The following is a 20,354-nucleotide window of genomic DNA, read 5'->3' as shown; positions in this document are numbered from 1 at the left end:
ACAGATAAGGCAAGTGAAAATGATACCACACTTCAATACTTATAAGTTTCGTGATTACTCAATGGCTTAGATCTTGCAAGTCCCCAACCAAGGAGCTTCCCTCACTCGGGAACTTAGGGGAGCACTGTTTGTACCATACTTGACCAATCCCGAAACTACTAAGCACCGATCAATGTTATACCGTCAAGGACCCAGAAGAGTTTCCCTCCAACCAGAAGGCCAATCACAACGCGACACGTGTCGACATCAGAAGCCAATCATAGCACGACACGTGTCAACATCAGAAGCCAATCACAACATGACACATGTCAATGTCAGAATGAAACTAGAAACTCTCTTCTATAAATATAGATCATTCTCTCACAATATTTCCTAATGTCATTTGTACTAAATCATTCAGTAGTACTCACTGAAGGAGAGCTTGAACCTATGTACTTATGTAAACCCTTCAGAATTAATGAGAACTCCTCTACTCCGTGGACGTAGCCAATCTGGGTGAACCACGTACATCTTGTGTTTGCTTCCCTATCTCTATCCATTTACATATTTATCCACACTAGTGACCGGAGCAATCTAGCGAAGGTCACAAACTTGACATTTTTTTTGTACCAAAGTCCCCACTGATTTTGTGCATCAACACTCTTAACTTGAAGGTGTTGATTTTGATGAAACCTTCACTTCTATTGCTCGTCTCGAATCAGTCAGACTTCTTTATGCTATTGCATGTCATTTAAAGTTTAAGCTTTTTCAAATGGATGTCAAAGTCACAGTCCTTGATGGATATCTTAATGAGGAAATCTACATGGAACAACCTTTGGGGTTTGAGGATCCTCATAGGCCAGATGAGGTGTACAAACTGAGAAAGGCTTTCTATAGTCTTAAACAAGCCCTACGTGCATGGTATAATAGATTGTCTTCTCATCTTCTTGCTTATGGTTATACTCGCGACTATGTTAAAAATACACTGTTTGTGTAGAAGGTGAAGTCTTATGTTGTGATTGCTCAAGTGTATGTTGATGATATTGTTGTTGGCTCTACCTCTAACTGTCTTGTGAAATAGCTCATTGATATGATGACCAATGAGTTTGAAATGAACCTTGTTGGTGAACTAAACTGCTTTCTTGGACTTCAAGTCAAACAAAAAAAATGATGGCATTTTCATCTCTCAAACCAAATATGCCAAGAATTTAGTGAAGAAATTTGGTCTTAAAGGATCAGAAGCTGCTAGATCACCAATGAGTACGTGTGTCAAAATCCACAAGGACTCAAGTGACAATGATGTTGACCAAACTTTTTATAAGAGCATGATTAGAAGCCTACTTTATTTGACTACAAGTAAACTAGATATTGCCTTTGCAGTTAGGGTGTGTGCTCGATTTCAAAGTTGTCCGAAGAAGTCCTACTTATTGGCAGTTAAGAAGATTATCAAATATGTGGGTGGAACTACTAATTTTGGGATACAATATACGCATGACACCAACACCAACTTGGTTGGATAAAGTGATGTCGATTAGGCTGGGTGCATTTATGATCAAAATAGTACCTATGAGGGAGCTTTTTATGTTGGGAATAATCTGGTGGCTAGGCACATCAAGAAGCAAAACTATGTCTCTTTGCCTACAATTGAAGCTAATATGTTGCTACTGAAAGTTGTTGCGCTCAATTAATGTGAATGAAGCAAATGCTAAGTGACTATGGTATCTCTTGTTTATACCATATTTAAGGCCTCGTATTTAGACCTACTCAGGAGACTTAAATGTAATTATGTGATAAAAGAATGGGCAAATATGTAATAAGTGAGGAGTCCTTATTCTATAAAATGACCTATCACCCTCACAATGGAGGAGGGCCATTTCTTAAGGCTCTTTCATCCTCTCAAAGCTCTCACATTACAGAGCTCCCTCATTCCCCTCACCTCTCAGATAAATACATAATCAGTGTGGACGTAGCCCAAACCTTGGGGTGAACCACGATACATCTTGTGTTATTTACATTATTTGCAGATTCATAGTCGGATTTACGTTGTACTAAGACCTTCAGTTTTGTGCATCAACATTTGGCGCCATCTGTGGGAATCGACACAAAAAACTGTGTCGGTTCTTTTTCATTTTTTTTCACCTCCACCGTGAATCTGTAAAATCTGCATAAATCCAAAAACCCACCATTTTTTCCATCACAAATTACATGTCAGCCATAGCCAACTCTAATAAACCAAAAACCTAAAGAAAACCCACCAAGTAAACACACCAAAAGCTTCAAAAGCACCATGAGAACAAGAACCCGAGGCCCCAAAAGGCGGAGAAGAAGCCGGCGAAGAAACCGCCTTACTGGTCAGTTGTGAGAGGCCTACTGACCTACAAACACCTTCAACCGGTTCAGCTACCACAAAAGCAAAAGCAACCAAATGAGCAACAAGCCATGAAGGAAGCTAATACAGCCAAGAAATGCAAGAAAATGAGATGTTCCGGCTCGTTGCGTAACAACACAAAAATAATGCAGAGGCCGGAAATGTTAGCATCTCCAAAAGACCATAAAGAAAAGAACTTTCGAAAGAGAAATGAGTTTTGCTGCTAAGGGGAAGAAAATGAATGGGTCATCGTCAGCACAAAATCCCAGTTCTAGCTATGGCATCTCAATTTCTGATTCAAGAAACTTCCACCACCCACACGAAGCTTCAAGAACCACCTTCATCCTCAATCCATCTCATCTTCCCTCCAGTTTTCTCTAAATATACACAATCCCCACCTCCAAAATCCAACCAAATCCTCAAATCTCCCAAATCCAACCAACTTTCGGCGACGCGTTGCGGAGAGGGAGAGAAAGTGATGCAATCATCAGAATCCAAGGGGATCTATCCGGGTCCAACAACGTCTCCATAACTGTAAAAAAAACGTGAGGTGCGTCATGGGTCAGATTAGGTTGCTCAACAACATGGAAGACGACGAAGTCTTCGGGTTTTCGAAGACAATCCAAGCGTCGTACGACCTAGTTGCTCAATCCAAGCAAATGGGTCGGCTGCCTATGGTGCTATTCGCCACCGGTGGCATCGTGACGCCGGCCGACGCAGCGCTGACGATGCAGTTTGGGTTGTGATAGAGTATTTATCAGGTTGGATGTATTCAATTGTTCGGATCCATACAAGCGGCTGGTGGGCATTGTTCAGGCGGTTAGGAACTACAATGATCCGCATGTGCTGGTGGAGGTGAGTTCCGGGTTGTCAGGCCTGATGGTGGGTTTGGGCTAGGACATGATCGAACTAATCCCGACTTCCCCGAGATATGCTGCCGTTCAAAACCACTCAAAGCCATGTCAGGAGATGTTGAAGGCCTTGTTGTCGTTCATGGAAGCTAGAATCGACCAAGGAGCTGCTCAGATTCGGAAGCGAAAGTAGCAAGATTTACTTGGTTTTAGAAATGGAGCAAATTATAATGAAGTTTCATGAGGTGACAGCTCGATTGAAGCAAGCTTTAAGTGGAATCTCCTATGAAAATCTTGACATATCAGATGAAGTTAAGGAACAGGTTGAGCTTGTTCTTGCTCAGTTTAGAAGAGCCAAAGGGAGGTTCGATTTGCCTGATGTTGAGCTCCATGGAGATCTCTTATCCCTTTACAATAAAAATGAAGCAGCAACAGATCCAGCTGTCCTGAGAAGATTGGTGGATAAGTTAGAATTAACAGGTATAGCTGAACTCACATAAGAGTCACTAGCCTTGCATGAGATGGTTACTTTCAGTAGTGGGGATCCTAGGGAGAGCACCGAGAAGATGCCCATTTTCATCATGAAGGGAGCGTATGTTCCCACCATGCCACTTTCTGAAAAAAAAAGAAAAAAAAAACCCACGAGACAACTGTGAAGAAGATAAGAATTCTTTATTCTTTCATTAATATGTTGTCCACTGCGCCTACGCAGAAAAAGAAGAATGAGCGGGGGATCAGAAAAGACATCAAGAAAAGTAGAAACAAAAGCAGAAAACAAAAGCAAGGAATAAACACCCCACCAGAATGATGTGATTTACTTTTCTGGTTTCTGAATGATGTAAATTATTTTTCTTATCTTTCGGAGACATCTGTATAAACCCCATCAGAGGGTAAAAAAAAAGAAAAAAAAAGCAGCAAGCCCAAAATAAATGGGTTGGAATGTTGTGTGGAGGGCGAATGCCCATAAGCCCAAAATAACACCAACCAGGTGACCAAAACTACGTCCAGTACTATAAAAAATTATTCGGCACCCCGCCGCTATTACAACCAACCATGTGATCAAAAGTATGCCCAGTACTCCAAAATTATTCGGCAACCTGCCGCTATTACCACCAACCAAGTGATGAAATGTACAACCTGTACTCTAATATCATTTGGCAACTAGCCATTCATGCCACCAACCAGGTGATGAAATGTACAACCCGTACTCTAATATCATTTGGCAACTAGCCATTCATGCCACCAACCAGGTGACGAAATGTACAACCCGTACTCTCCTTCATGCCACCAACCAGATGATCAAAAGTACGCCCAATACTCCAAATTATACATGAGCATTACTCATGTCATTCATACATAAACATTCATGAGCATCACTCATGACAATCATACATAAACATTCATGACCAGCATTCATGTCAACATTCATGAGCATCACTCATGTTAACATTCATGAGCATCACTCATGACAACATCCATGAACATCACTCATGTCAATCAACATAAACATTCATGAGCATCACTCATGTCAATCAACTTCAAAAGCTTCATTTACAGAGCTTTAGCTTCAAAAGCTTCATTTACAGAGCTCTAGCTTTAAAAGCTTCATTTACAAAAGCTCCAGCTTCGAAAGCTTCATTTACAGAGCTCTAGCTTCAAAGCTTCACTTGCAAAGCTTCACCTACAAAGCTTCAGTGCAAGGTATACAAATACCACTTCCGAACAACCGCCACTTCGGCCCATACATGGATTCAATTTGAAATCTCCAACCAACAGACTCAATTGACCGAAGACTTGGGGGACTACATTATGTATCATATATTGGGCCTCAACTGGGCCTTATGAAATATACTTAAGGTACTTCGCCTATTATCTATGTACTGAGAAGCGAGCCCTTATTCTATAAAAGGGACTCCCCCACTTTCATTAGAGAGCACTCATTATTCATGTATTAAGGAGTGAACCTTTATTTTATAAAAGGGACTCCCTCACCTTCATTAGAGAGTATCGCCGCCAGCTGAGCAACCTTCTCACCGCGAGCATCACTCCTAACCCATTATTCATGTACTGAGGAGCAAGCCCTTATTCTATAAAAGGGACCCCCTCACCATCATTAAAGAACATCGCCGCCAGCTGAGCAACCACCTCGCCACGAGCATCACTCCTAACCCATCATTTATGTATTGAGGAGCGAGCCCTTATTTTATAAAAGGGACTTCCTCACCACCATTAGAGAGCATCGTCGCCTACTGAGCAACCGCCTCGCCGCGAGCATCAACTCTAGCCCATCATTCATGTATTGAAGAGCGAGCCCTTATTCTATAAAAGGGACTCCCTCACCTTCAAACGCACAAAGCCGAGCCAACCAAGGCAACATAAGCCACGAGCCGAGTAGCCTCGCAGCGTGTGCTACTTCTAGTTGAGCATCATTTCAGATTGAGCACTGCCTCATATCGAGCATCAGTTCGAGACAGCATCTAGTTACTTCGGCCCACACATGGACTGAATTTCAAGTCTCCAGCCAAAAGACTCTCTTGACTGAATACTTGGGGGACTACTGTTTATACCATATTTAGGGCCTCATATTTAGACCTCGTATAAATACTCAGGGGACTTAAATGTAATTATGTGATAAAGGAATGGGCAAATATGTAATAAGTGAGGAGTCCTTATTCTATAAAAGGACCCCTCACCCTCACAATGGAGGAGGGCCATTTCTTAAGGCTCTTTCATCCTCTCAAAGCTCTCACATTACAGAGCTCCCTCACTCCCCTCACCTCTCAGATAAATACATAATCAGTGTGGATGTAGTCCAAACCTTGGGGTGAACCACGATACATCTTGTGTTATTTACATTACTTGCAGATTCACGGTCGGATTTACGTTGTACCAAGACCTCCGGTTTTGTGCATCAACAAAGTTAGCTTTTCTTCCAAGGCTTATGCCTTACTTTTTGCGAGTCTTGTCCATTGTCCATATTATGTAGGAAGTGTTGTTTCTTAAGGTCAATGGATTATTAAAAGCTTGGTTAACTTTGAAAATGCTTTTGATATTAAGTACTTAGTTCTATGATTTCAAGATGGTTTTCCCCAATCCTATTCCCTTACCTTGACACATCACAGTTGCATCATGAGCAAGTATTCATCTCTGTATTACTGTTTTTGTACGCCCTTGAAGAGTTGTCTCTTAAGAATTGCATTGCATATTATTTTGTCAAACACTTGTCTTATCAATATCTCTTGGAAGCATCGATATCCAAACTGTCACAGCCCGTCCCGAATTTTTTTTATGGGGTGAAATGACTAAAGTACCCTTCAACATTTTGTGGGGTTGTGGGGTCTAACCTTAGGATTTGGACCCATTTCTTTTATTCCTAAGTGTTTGGAACTTAAGTTATTTTCTTGTTTTTGGTTGGGGACCAATCCGGACCACACATACACCCACACACACACACATGTTGACTCTCTCTCTTTTTATTCCCTCTCTTGAACTTCTTTCCATTTCCATACAATTGTACGAACAAACTTCAAACCAACCTTTGCAGGCGGGGATCAAGGATGTGAAGGCGGGGATATTCGTGGTGTTGAGTAGATCACGTTGGTATATTCAAACACCCCATTTGAGCATTGTATGAGAAGTTATTTCCTAGTTTGTGTATGTGCTTTAAATAACGTTTATTTAGTTATTTCGCATATAGAGGAGACCTATCCGGAGGACAAGAACCATCAATCGAGGCTCGGGGGCTACGACCCTTCGACATATCAGTGAGTGGGCTTTTGGTTTTCCGTATATACCTATATACTTGAAATTTTTCCCAGAAAATAAAAAATTGAATGATTATACGTTTTGAAATGCCATGTAAAGTATCCACCTATTTTATTTATGCATTAGTAGTTGCATATATTTATGATTGGTGCCGCAGACGCACAGGTAAGTGCCAGGTAAGTTCATAAATTAAAGATATGAGATTACTTCAATTATGCGAGATATGATGTGATGTATTGAGAGCTCATAAACCTGCACCCCAATATTAGTGTTCCCGCCCAGAGTTAGGGCACAGTCCTTCACGTAATGTTCACCTCCCATACCATATGCTCACTTTGGATCGAAGTTAGGTGCACAGGCTTATCATACATACCACTTTAGGTGGTTCCGACTCGTAGGTGACCCGTGATCATTCGCACAATCTTCACGTGATTGTAGCACTAGAGCATATTTATTTTACACCTAGTCTTTCGTACAGACCACTTTAGGTGGTTCCGACTCGTGTGCATGATTTGATATGATTGAGATTGGTTATGAGCCATATACTCAGCCGTGCTGGTAACGTTAAGTGGATACGGCTGATATGATATCTGGCATTGATATATTTTAATTGGATTACTTATGGCATTTCATTGAGATACTTTGGCATGGTATATTTCTATGGATTTTCATCTTGAGCATGATTTCTAATATAGCATATATTAATTTCTAGGAAATTATACAGGTTTTACGGCGAGGGGTTAGAACTTTTGAGAAATGAAATGATTTTGAAAAGCTTTGTTTTTGCCCACTCACACTTTCTGTTTTGCGCCCCTATAGGTTTTAGGTAGAAGTGCTTTGGTGGCTCACGGGGATTTCGACGGTGATTTTGACAGAACATCACAATTGTAGGATCACCTTTGGGTGTTATGTAATAACTACTTTTCCAGTCGGACTGCACTTATACTATTTATGCTCTAATTGTGTATTTCACACTTAATCTCGCACTTGCACCTTATCTTAAATAGTACTGCTAATAGTTGGATTTTTTTTTATTTACTCATATTTCTCTATATCAATTTTGCTTCCTCACTGTACACATGGTTACGTCACTCTCACGTGACAGTCAGCATGCCCCCGATCTAGGTCAGGGTGTGTCACAAACTACTTTTTCTTATCCCCTTCATGGCTTGTACTTTAGCTATAGTTTATTGGTGCAAAGATTCAATTGTTATCTTGACCTCTATCATCTTAATGAGCTGCTTTCAGTTGTTTGGGTACATTTGTCTATGCTTATGCTCAAATTTGTATGTCAATGGACATCTTCATGTTCTGTTAAGTCACTGTCACTCATTAGAAAATTAAGTCATGATTTAGGTTTATTGAGGACGTGTTTTCATGAAGAGCATCATTTTTGGGGGAGTTGGGTCACTTACATGTTCTTACTTGTTGCTTCACTTTGCTTGGACATGCTCATATGATATATTGCTAATTCCTTATCCATTTTGCTTTTGTTGTTCTTGTATTGTATTTTGCTATAAATTAGAAAATTGCATGTGACATTATTGCCTTATCTTTGTCTTACCATGACAAAGTGTGGGAGAAACATTTCAGTTAATTTCAGTTGTGCCTAATACCCTTGCAAGCTGGTCACCCATTCACTTGTTCTTGTCAAGATTTGTGAAGTCTAGACTTTTAGGTTTGTCTTTCTTTGTCAACATGGTATTGTACCACATGCTCAATCTAGCTTTAAGGCTTTTCTCTGTTTATGGGCTGTGTTTGCTGGGAAGAAATGTTCAAGAATGTGGCACATCTCACTTCAAAAGGTTTATTCATGCATGTACATTTCACATCTACTTTCATGTTTCTTTCTAACTACCTTAGTTATCCAGTCAGCGTTGCACATAGATTTCCAACAAACTGGGCACGTAATTTAAGACCTGCCCACATGGGCTAACTGACAGCTTTCTGGCGATTGTCTGTTTTTTCACCCTTGATTTTTTCAGATTGTTTTGAAGCTTGACATGTGTCATGTGGGTTGAAAAATGAACCAAAGCTTTTGGGGTTAAGATCCTTAGCTGGTTCCTTAGTTCATTTGGGGTTTTCATATTATATTCCTTGAGAGAGAGAAAAGAGCATTAAGGCCTCACATTCCTCTTTGTTCTTCATTTATGAAACCCCAATTGCAAAACCTTCTTTCATGCATTAAACACCAAGTCATTGAAGAATAGGGTTGCATTTTCTTTTTTCTTTTTTTTTCTTTCTTCCTCCCTCTTTTTCTTCTTCTTTTTGCAGGTCGCTAGGGTTTTTTTTTTTGTAAATATTCAGGTTTTTTTTAATTAAAAATTATTATTTTTTGCCATGTGGCAGACACGTGGCATATATGTGGTAGCCACGTCAGCATTTAACGGATCAATGGATGAAAAATGTGACGGAGGTATTATTTTGAAATAAAATAGTACTTAAGGTATGAAAGTGAAATGTTTTAAAGATGTTGTAAAGAATTGAAATATAGCCCAAACCTGGGGTATGAAAGTGCAATTTACCCTAAAATAAAAAACTAGAAAAACCCTTCCTTTGTCTCCCTTCCTTCCCCCCCCAACCTTCTGCAACTCCCAAAATCTTCTATTCTCCCCGCAACCCCCAAACCCATATCCCCCATCTTCATCTTCTTCCCTGCAACCTAGAAATGATAACCCCTCCCCCACCCTACCCTACCTGCGTCCACCATCCAAAAACCAGAAACCCAGAACAGCCCGCCCCCCCCACCCGCGACCCTCCCTCCTTCCGTACCCACCCTATTTCCTTCTCTACACACCCCCACCTTTTTTTCACACTCACTCAAATTCACCAGGGCTTATCCAAAGATGATGAAACCCTCTCGCAGTCGCAGACTCAGCTTCTCCTCCTCCGCCTCCACCATCGTCACCTACACCCTTCATAATGACCAACTTGCCCCTCCCGCCACCATCGAAATTCCCATCCAGTCCTCGGACACCCCAATTCCCATCACCCTTCACTTACCGCAATCCACCGCAGCCATCAAAATTCAATCGGCTTACCGGGCCTACCTCATCCGCACCCACTTCAAAACAATCGCAGCCGTCCACTCCGAGGCTGATGAGTTCCAGCGCTTGATCCAACGGTAGGAAACTGTCGATTCCGTCAGGACAAGTGAGCGCGAGAAGCTGAGGATGAATGAGTCCCTGATGCAGCTGCTGCTGAAGCTGGACTCAGTCTCCGGGGTGGACCCTGCGATGAGGGAAACAAGGAGAAATGTGAGCCGTCGGATCGTAGGGCTGTAGAAGATCGTGGACGCGATCATATCGGAAGACGTGGATAGCTTCTGGGGTGGCAGAGATGGTGGGTTTGGGAGGAACTGGGACGACGTCTTTGCGGAGATGGAGGAGGAGGTGTGCAGGGACAAATGAAGGGAAGAGATGGAAGGTTTTACGCTCAGTGTATGGGGTTTTTCTAGTTTTTTTTTTAATTTTAATATTTAGAAGATTTAGGTTTTTAAAAAAAAATTAAATTTTTTTTGTTTTTACACGTGGCAGCCACATCAGCACAAATGTGGCAGCCACGTCAGCATTTAACATACTAATGGATGGAAAATCTAACGGATGTGTTATTTTGAAATAAAATGGTACTGGATGTATGAAAGTGAAATGTTTTAAAGTTGTTGTATGAAGTTGTAATAAGCCTCAAACCTGAGGGTCTACTATGTAATTTACCCAATAATTTTAGTGTGTATATAGAGATGGGTAACGGTTATGGCGGGCGGGTAACCGCGGTTATTTATCCATAACCGTTTATTCTCATACTCGCATAATCGTTTACCCGTTGGGTAATTGTCTAAACGGTTATACTCATACCCATAACCATTTATAAACAGTTAACCATATCTATAACCGTGTACCCATTTAACTGTAACCGTTTAGTACTTGTTTACCCATTTATCTTTTTTAAAACCGTTTATCCTTTTTTTTCCCATTTACTCATTTTTCACCCGTCTACGTGTTTTTTTTAACAACTTGAAAATTAAAAAAGAAAAATTTGTCATATTTTTGTTTTTCTAACAATTACATCATACATTTCAGCATTTTAATTTTTTAAGTCCGTATATCATTTCAATAATTGAAATAATAGTTTACATACGATATTTTTAAGCAATGAAGATAATAAAAATTTGCTAAGTATTCTTGGGTTACGAAAACTGTTAAAAGACAATATTCTTGGGTTATTTGACTCGGAATGTAAAATATTAACATAATATATATATAATGAATCATGAAATGTAAAGTGGCTAAGGAAAACTATATTATATTAGCTATAGAAATCATGCACTATAGTCAATAGCATTGATCTTAGGTTTTGTCTGATAAGGAATATGGTTTGTGTTAATTTTACATAGATAAAATAAATGGGTAAATGGTTACCCGTTTATAACCGCGGTAATACCCATAACCGCCCATTTAAATTTTACGGGTAAACGGTTATACCCATAACCGTTTATTTATCTAAACGGTTACCTATAACCGTAACCGTGAAATTTAAAATAAAAGATTCGAACCGGTCTGGGTCAGACCAGGCTTCGGGTTGAACACAAATAGAAAGGTAGGCCTAGGAGTAAACAGAAGAAAACTACACGGTACAGACTGACTGTAACCACGAAGCGAAGCAAAATCAAGCAGGCGAATCGCCATTTGAAGCTCCATGGTACGAGCCCTCTGTCTCCCCTCTCTGTCTCCCTCTCTCTCTCTCTTTCTTATTATTTACAAAGCTTTTGCCCTGCTACTTCCCAGGATTACCTGAAATCCGTGGTCCCTTCACAGCTGCTCTCCGAACGAGGCTCCAACCTGGTCGTCATCAACCCAGGTACTTAATCTCCCAGTTTTTTACAGCTCCATTCGAATTTTCAGCAAAAACCCATCAAACTTGATTATGAAAATTGCAAAACCCACCCCCAATTCAATTTTTAGTCCCTAATTTTGGTCCTTTCAATTGTGGGTTGTTGTTGTTCTGGGAGTTCAGGTTCTGCAAACATTAGAATTGGCTTGCTTCGAAGGACACCCCTCTAAATATTCCCCATTGCATTGCGAGGCACACCACACAAGAACACAGGAGAAATGTTCAAGACCAGGTTTCATGTTGTTCCGTAACTTTACGTTGTATTTGTTGTTTCGTGTGGTTTGGTTGGTTGTGGTTGATTGTTGGTGCTTTTAATTTCTTTGGAATGCATTTGGGGTTCAGTTGCTCAATACTCAAGTTGCGACTACGCTGTACAAGGACCGCCAAAAGGCTTATGATATGGTGAGTATATGGACATTGCTTAGTTTTATGTGTTAACTTGTTAGATTTCTATTTGGAGTTTGAATTGAAGTTTTGTTATTTCTCCCCTTTTGAAGATTGCATCGTTCTTGAAGATACGATTTATAGATAAAGAGGTTGCTAACAATTCTTACCCACGCAAGGTACGTGTGATAATTGATCAGATTTATCTGCTTGAAATTAGCATTGTGTATGTTCATCGTTATAGAGATAACGCACTATGCACCTTCCCTAGTACCAGTGATTTTTTATTTGTATCACTTTTTTGGCTTTTTATTTTATTTCAATATGAAGATCTGAGTGGATATAAAGAAAACTTTTTTAATGACCTAAACACTACGGAGACCGATGTAAAAGCAGCTTGACCTTTATGATGTGTTTTGGTCATTGGTGATTATGTGTTTTGTTCATTGAAATGATGAAGCTGATTGCAGATGGGACACATTGATGGACTTAAACCACATAATAGTAGAAAGGACACAGCATTGGATTGGACAGATGTATATGAAAAGGAACCTAGTTCGTCTTCAGCATTAGGTAATACCAAGAGTCCTTGTGTGCCAGTTGTTCTACTTTTCCTGATTGGGTGTATGGGCATTTAACTTTATGTTATTCCATTACAACAACCCATATCATCTCTCTTTTGGCTCACATTTCCTGAAATTTTCTTGATTACTATGCAGAAAGTTCAGAGAACAAAAGCACTACTAGTGAGGGTTTGAGCCAGCATGAAGGTGCAGATACTGAGGAGCTTGGCTCTGGCAATCACAAATACAAAAAGGTCATTTATGGTGAGGAAGCACTAAAAATATCCCCACAGCGGCCGTATCCGTGTCCGTGTCGGCGGCGTATTGGAGGCATGTCCAAGCCGTTGACCGGTGTCTTGACTGTGTCCAACTCGTGTCAGGGGCGTATCAGAGGCGTGTCAGAGTGTTGAATTGTCTGATACTCTGACACTTTGGGGTTTTGGAGTGTCCGTGCAACCTAGCACGGTATGCAAATGCTTTCAACTTGATGAATATGTGTGTCAGTCAGCTGAACTTATCCCCTAGTTTTACCGAAGATGTTTTTCCTAAGTATATTGTGACAACAAGAAAGCTTCATTCCGGACTAGCCTGTGTCAAGTTGCACATATCCTTCCTGATTAGTGGATTATTCTATAACAAAAAATCTTTTATCAAGATCCCCGTTTTGCATCCTTCTCAATGAGCTTATAACTTTCCTTTAGCTGATATCATTTTTACCAGGGGACTACACAAATTTGGATATAGAAATGTTCGGAGTGAGTTAACCATTTCTATGTCATTCCGTAATAACTCAAAATTTTTGTTGTTATTGTTACAATATGTAGTGGTGATAATTTGCATATCATGGTGGAGTTTGTTGTTTCTGTTCATAATTACATCATTTTGCCTAATTGATGTTATCTAGTTCAAAGGTGTCTGCTTGTTTGTTTGGTTTTATTAGATATCTGAATTCAATCTGAAACTCTTCATAAAATTTTCATGCAATTGAAGAATTATCATACAGTTTGTTATTTGGAAAGCATGTGAATGTACTAAGTGATACATTCTTTAACCATAAATGTACCAAGTGACACATTCTTTAACCATATTCATCATACAGTTTTTTATTTAAGAATTCTCCCTTGCGCTTCTGTGATTCATATCTATCCTGGCCTCCTGTAATTCTGATTATGTAGATTTATTATTCGCTTGAATATATATAAACATTGGCTTGGGAAACAATAGTTATATTTTATGTTGTGTCATTTTCTCCAAGCAGAAATAAAGGAATTGTTGTTTGTAGTCTTGCGTGACTTGTGTTTTAGCTCAGCAGTGGTACATCAGCTGAGGAACTTTTCTTTTCTGTATGAAATCTATGCTCAAAGAGATAATGCCACAATTAAAGTTATTTGATTTTTCTACTTTTTCTCAGTGCTATTGACTATCTTTTTCCTTGATTGTTGATTTGCTATTTTTGCAGTAAACTTTGTATTGTCTCGCTGATTCTTCATGGTCTCACCTTTTTATATGATGATTATTGTGTTGGTTACCACAGGAAGGTCTAGCTGCAGCTTTTGGGAATGGATTATCAACAGCATGTGTCATTAAGATGGGTGCTCAGGTGACATCAGTTATTTGCATTGAGGTAACTGCCATTTCCATACCTTCTCTTCCCATCTATTTAACACAAAGAAAGAAACTCAAAAAGTGTGTATAAATATATGATTCCATACAGCCCTGCATATCTGTTCCTATATTCAGAATCAACATATAGTGTTGATAGATGAAACTCAGGAAGGGGTAAATGCAAAGCTTAACCTTTGGAGAGAAGTGTTGGAATCTAAAGGTCTTCGCCTAAGCCGAGCAAAGACAGAATATATGGAGTGCAAGTTCAGTGCAAATGGAGGCCAAAACGAGTTAGGGGTGAGGATCGGAGATCAAGAAATACCAAAGAGCGACCGTTTTCGTTACCTAGGATCTATCTTGCAAAAGAACGGAGAATTAGATGGAGATCTCAACCATAGAATACAAGCCGGATGGATGAAGTGGAAGAGTGCATCCGGCGTGTTATGTGACCGCCGTATGCCACTGAAGCTCAAGGGAAAATTTTATAGGACGGCAATAAGGCCGGCGATGCTGTATGGCACAGAATGTTGGGCGGTGAAACATCAACACGTACACAAAATGGGTGTAGCGGAGATGAGGATGCTTCGTTGGATGTGTGGGCACACGAGAAAGGATAAGATTAGGAATGAGGATATCCGGGGTAAAGTAGGAGTAGCCGAAATTGAAGGAAAGATGAGAGAAAATCGGTTACGGTGGTTTGGACATGTGCAAAGAAGGCCTACTGACGCTCCGATTAGAAGATGCGACTATGGGACAGAGGTTCAGGGCCGAAGGGGTAGAGGAAGACCTAGGAAAACTTTGGAAGAGACTCTAAGAAAAGACTTAGAGTACTTGGATCTAACGAAGGACATGACACAGGATCGAGCACAATGGCGTTCTAAGATTCATATAGCCGATCCCACTCAGTGACTTGGATTTTCCAAGTCTCCAACCGAGAAGTTTTCCTCACTCGAAAAATTAAGGGAACACTACCCCAACCTACATGCTCCACTCAGAAAGCTTCAACATACAAGCTTCAACAAAAGAAAATTCAAAGAACTTAGCGAAGAAGGCTTTGGTGTATTTAACACAATACGTTGAAATGAAGGAAATCTTATTTATTGATATCCCCGATAAGCTACAAATATGTACATATACATGAGTCAAAATAAACACACAAGAGGGAGCCTTCACAAAGGTTGCTTAGGAGAAGTCTCAGCAGTCGGTAGAGCCCCAGAAAGAGAAGGCACCGGAGGGGGATCATTTGGAGCCTCAGTACTGGACAGAACCCTAGAAGGAGGAGGCATCAGAGGTTGATCATTTGGAGCTTCATTACGCGGTACAGCCCCAGAGAACGAAGGCAATAAATGCCTTTGGAACAAACCCACAAATCTCTGATGATCAAGTAAAACCTGACCATCAGTTTCCTTCATCTGGTCAAGCTTCCTCTTCATGTTTGTAGCATAGTCATGTGCGAGCCGGTGCAACTGTTTATTCTCCTGTTTGAGACCTCTAATCTCCTGTTTGAGATTCATCACTTCAGCCGCCAATGATTCAACTTGGCGGGTTCGAGCAAATAGGCGTTGGGCCATATTAGACACAGAACCTGCACACTGAACACTGAGAGCCAGCGAATCCTTAACAGCTAACTCATCAGACCGTTTGGAAAGTAGTCTGTTATCTTTGGGAGTGAGAAGGTTCCTGGCTACCACCGCAGCGGTCATATCATTCTTCATCACGGAATCCCCAACGGTAAGAAGACCAGTAGGGGAGACGAAGGATGGGCGCCATATGTTGTCTGGAGAAGGCGGGGCTGCCTCTTCAACAAGGTTCAAGTCAAAACGACGGTCGGAGGGGCCAGACATTTTCAAAGGTGTTGAAGAGAGAAGAGGTCGGACAAATCAAGATCTTAGAAGTGCAAGAATGAAGCTTCTACTGGTGGAGATTCAAGTGTGCTTTGGAACGTAATGCCAGCCCCTATAAAAATCTGCACTCGACGGAGCTTCAGAAATCGAAGAGGCGCCTGCTCAGAAATCGAAGAGGCGTTTGCTTTCTCAAAAGCTGGGCTGCTTAGAGATCACGAGGGTTGATCTCAGAAATCGAAGAGGCGTTTGCTTTCTCAAAAGTTGGGCTGCTCAAAGACCACGAAGGCTGATCTCAGAAATCGAAGAGTCGCTCGCTTTCTCAAAAGCTGGGCTCCCCAGAGACCACGAGGGCCGATCTCAGAAATCGAAAAGGCACCTACTTTTCCAGCCTTGTCAGCACCTGTCACACGCACACTCAGCTTTGCGGAAATTATGGGCATTCTGTCGAAGACTTCTGGGGAAGTAGAAAACACATGAATCTTACTGTTCAATCACCCACTTCCCACACGCAACAATAGCTCATGGGTACCACAGAAAACTTTGCCAAAGTTCTCTGCCAAAGTTGAGCACGTGAAGCTTGCAGCTCCCACTACATCGCTCTGACCAAGAAGGGTAAAAGAATAGCAAAGAAACAGCACTAACAAAGTTTAGACCCATAAATTTTGAAGGTCTAGCTACCATATTATTACCCACAAGGGTAAAGGAACAATACCACTGCTGGATAATTGGAAAGTCCCTGTGTGTCAACCTCTGTGCTTCGTGGCAAGGTAGACTAGCAAACATGCCCAACCTTTACTCACATTCGAGAAAACACTCCCAATAAGATTGCTTGCTCCAAAAGCCAGACTCCCAACATGACTACTTTCTTAAAAATCGAAGAGAGGGTAAAGGAACAGTACCATTGCTGGATAATTGGAAAGTCCCTGTGTGTCAACCTCTGTGCTTCGTGGCAAGGTAGACTAGCAAACATGCCCAACCTTTTCTCACATTCGAGAAAACACTCCCAACAAGATTGCTTGCTCCAAAATCGAAGAGGCACCGCCCTCCGAATCTCGAGAGCCAGACTCCCAACATGATTACTTTCTCAAAAATCGAAGAGACACTGCTTCCCGAATCTTCGAGAGCCAGACCCCCAGCATGATTGCTTTCTCAAAAATCGATGAGGCATCGTTCTTCGAATCAATCGAAGAGGCGCTCGCTTTCTCAAAAGCTGGGCTGCTCAGAGACCACGAGGGCCGATCTCAGAAATCGAAGAGGCACCTACTTTTCTAGCCTTGTCAGCACCTGTCACACGCACACTCAGCTTTGCAGAAATTATGGGCATTCTGTCGAAGACTTCTGGTGAAGTAGAAAGCACATGAATCTTACTGTTCAATCACCCACTTCCCACACGCAACAATAGCTCATGGGTACCACAGATAACTTTGCCAAAGTTCTCTGCCAAAGTTGAGCACGTGAAGCTTGCAGCTCCCACTACATCGCTCTGACCAAGAAAGGTAAAAGAATAGCAAAGAAACAGCACTAACAAAGTTTAGACACATAAATTTTGAAGGTCTAGCTACCATATTATTACCCACAAGGGTAAAGGAACAGTACCACTGCTGGATAATTGGAAAGTCCCTGTGTGTCAACCTCTGTGCTTCGTGGCAAGGTAGACTAGCAAACATGCCCAACCTTTACTCACATTCGAGAAAACACTCCCAACAAGATTGCTTGCTCCAAAATCGAAGAGGCACCGTCCTCCGAATCTCGAGAGCCAGACTCCCAACATGACTACTTTCTCAAAATCGAAGAGAGGGTAAAGGAACAGTACCATTGCTAGATAATTGGAAAGTCCCTGTGTGTCAACCTTTGTGCTTCGTGGCAAGGTAGACTAGCAAACATGCCCAACCTTTACTCACATTCGAGACAACACTCCCAACAAGATTGCTTGCTCCAAAATCGAAGAGGCACCGCCCTCCGAATCTCGAGAGCCAGACTCCCAACATGATTACTTCCTCAAAAATCGAAGAGACACTGCTCTCCGAATCTCGAGAGCCAGACCCCCAGCATGATTGCTTTCTCAAAAATCGAAGACGCATCGTTCTCCGAATCTCGAGAGCCAGATACCACAGACCACTTTTTCAAAGTGCTCTGACAGAGTTAAAACATGTGAAACTGGCGGCTCCCACTACCGTGCTATGACCAAGCAGGGTAAAGGAATAGCATTACTACTTGTTAGGGAGACTCCTATATATGTCGACCTCCATCCCCAACGAACAGGCAGACCTGCAAAAATGCTCAACCCTTCATCATATCTGAGAGGGCACTCCCAACGAAACCTTTCGAAATATTCAGCTTTCTTTCCCCCCGATAATACCTCTGCAAACAAGCTATACTAGAGCAAGAATATCTCATATCATCAGGGTTAAAAGCAAGAGTATCCCATATCATGCTTTTTCCCTGTCTTTTCCTTTGGCCTTGTTTTTACCTGCAAGACAAGGAGAAAGAGAGCAATCAGTCAGCACTTGGAATCAAGCTTCCAGCCAGGAACTGACTGCCTGGAACCGCTTACCTGATTACTTACCTGGCATTGCTCTCGAGTACTCATCTTCAACATCTTATGTTTCCAGGGAAGATTCCGCATCTGCTTGAGGAACAGATAGGGCAAGTGCGAAGGATACAAGGAAGCATGTGGAGACAAGCGTAACAGCACACGTGCCGATACATCCATTACTCTGTCAAAAGCAAAAGTATCCCATATCAGCAGGGTGGAACGTACTCTAGATTTGATGGACTTGTTTTGACCCTCAAATTCTTCAGTCGGCCTTATACTCTGGAGGAAACCAGAAAACCCTCCAGCTCAGTTCAAGAATAAGCCTGTGGAAAGTTACTTCTTCAAAAGCAAAAGTATCTCATATCATCTCTTCTCATTTTTCTTCTCTTTATCCTTCATGCTGCTGCAAGATGGGGAGAAGGTGAACAATCAGTCGGAGCTTTGATTGCTTACCTTGTCTGTCACCTCTTTCAGCAGACCCCCTAGCTCGGCGACTTGGGGGACTCCTACTACATGGTTTGTATCGCGCTTGACCAAGCCTGAAACTACAAGTAAGCTTCAAGTGAAATTGATACATTACCTTGTGCATCTTCACCAGTTAAAGATACCACCCCTGGATGGAGGAAGAGTACTTCCAGAGAAGATGCCACATCTACCTATGAGACAGATAAGGCAAGTCAAGACGACACCACACTCCGATACTTAGAAGTTTCGTGATTACGAGATCATTCTCCCACAATATTTCCTAATGTCATTTGTACTAAATCATTCACTTGTACTCACTAAAGGAGAGCTTGAACCTATGTACTTGTGTAAACCCTTCACAATTAATGAGAACTTTTCTATTCCGTGGACGTAGCCAATCTGGGTGAACCACGTACATCTTGTGTTTGCTTTCCTATCTCTATCCATTTATATACTTATCCACACTAATGACCGGAGCAATCTAGCGAAGATCACAAAAAGCGACCGTTTTCGCTACCTAGGATCTATCTTGCAAGAGAACGGAGAATTAGATGGAGATCTCAACCATAGAATACGAGCTGGATGGATGAAGTGTAAGAATGCATCCGGCGTGTTGTGTGACCGTCGTAGGCCACTGAAGCTCAAGGGAAAATTTTATAGGACGGCAATAAGGCCAGCGATGTTGTATGGCACAGAATGTTGGGCGGTGAAGCATCAACACGTACACAAAATGGGTGTAGCAGAGATGAGGATGCTTCGTGGGATGTGTGGGCACACGAGAAAGGATAATATTGGGAATGAGGATATCCGAGGTAAAGTAGGAGTAGCCGAAATTGTAGGAAAGATGAGAGAAAATCGGCTCCGGTGATTTGGACATGTGCAAAGAAGGCCGAATGACGCTCCGGTTCGAAGATGTGACTACGGGACAGAGGTTCAGGGCCGAAGGGGTAGAGAAAGACCTAGGAAAACTTTGGAAGAGACTCTAAGAAAAGACTTAGAGTACTTGGATCTAACAGAGGACATGACACAAAACCGAGCGCAATGGCGTTCTAGGATTCATATAGCCGACCCCACTTAGTGGGAAAAGGCTTTGTTGTTGTTGTT

The 20,354-nt window shown here is 41.5% G+C and overlaps 1 protein-coding gene and 3 pseudogenes across 2 annotated transcripts; all 4 read left to right on the top strand.

The window, feature by feature from the left end:
* Positions 1–751: 751 nt before the first annotated feature.
* LOC126609188 (pyridoxal 5'-phosphate synthase-like subunit PDX1.2) lies at positions 752–4,226 on the top strand (annotated as a pseudogene).
* A 5,549-nt stretch (positions 4,227–9,775) lies between these two features.
* On the top strand, positions 9,776–11,050 carry LOC126609187 (BAG family molecular chaperone regulator 5, mitochondrial-like; annotated as a pseudogene).
* Positions 11,051–11,552: 502 nt separating this feature from the next.
* The window catches only part of LOC126607422 (actin-related protein 9-like), a 36,547-nt pseudogene continuing 27,745 nt past the window's right edge, over positions 11,553–20,354 (top strand).
* On the top strand, positions 14,658–20,328 carry LOC126607421 (uncharacterized). Of its 2 annotated transcripts, none has more exons than XM_050275003.1 (2): positions 14,658–15,164; positions 20,182–20,328. In XM_050275003.1, the coding sequence occupies exons 1-2, from the start codon at positions 14,658–14,660 to the stop codon at positions 20,326–20,328; spliced, it is 654 nt and encodes a 217-aa protein (XP_050130960.1). The 2 variants fall into 2 exon arrangements, with proteins under 2 accessions (XP_050130960.1, XP_050130959.1); XM_050275002.1 differs by having other exon boundaries at positions 14,658–15,192; positions 20,210–20,328.

This window comes from Malus sylvestris, chromosome 16 (genome assembly GCF_916048215.2).
Source record: "Malus sylvestris chromosome 16, drMalSylv7.2, whole genome shotgun sequence".
NCBI lineage: Eukaryota > Viridiplantae > Streptophyta > Magnoliopsida > Rosales > Rosaceae > Malus > Malus sylvestris.
This window is presented reverse-complemented; position numbering and strand designations above follow the sequence as displayed.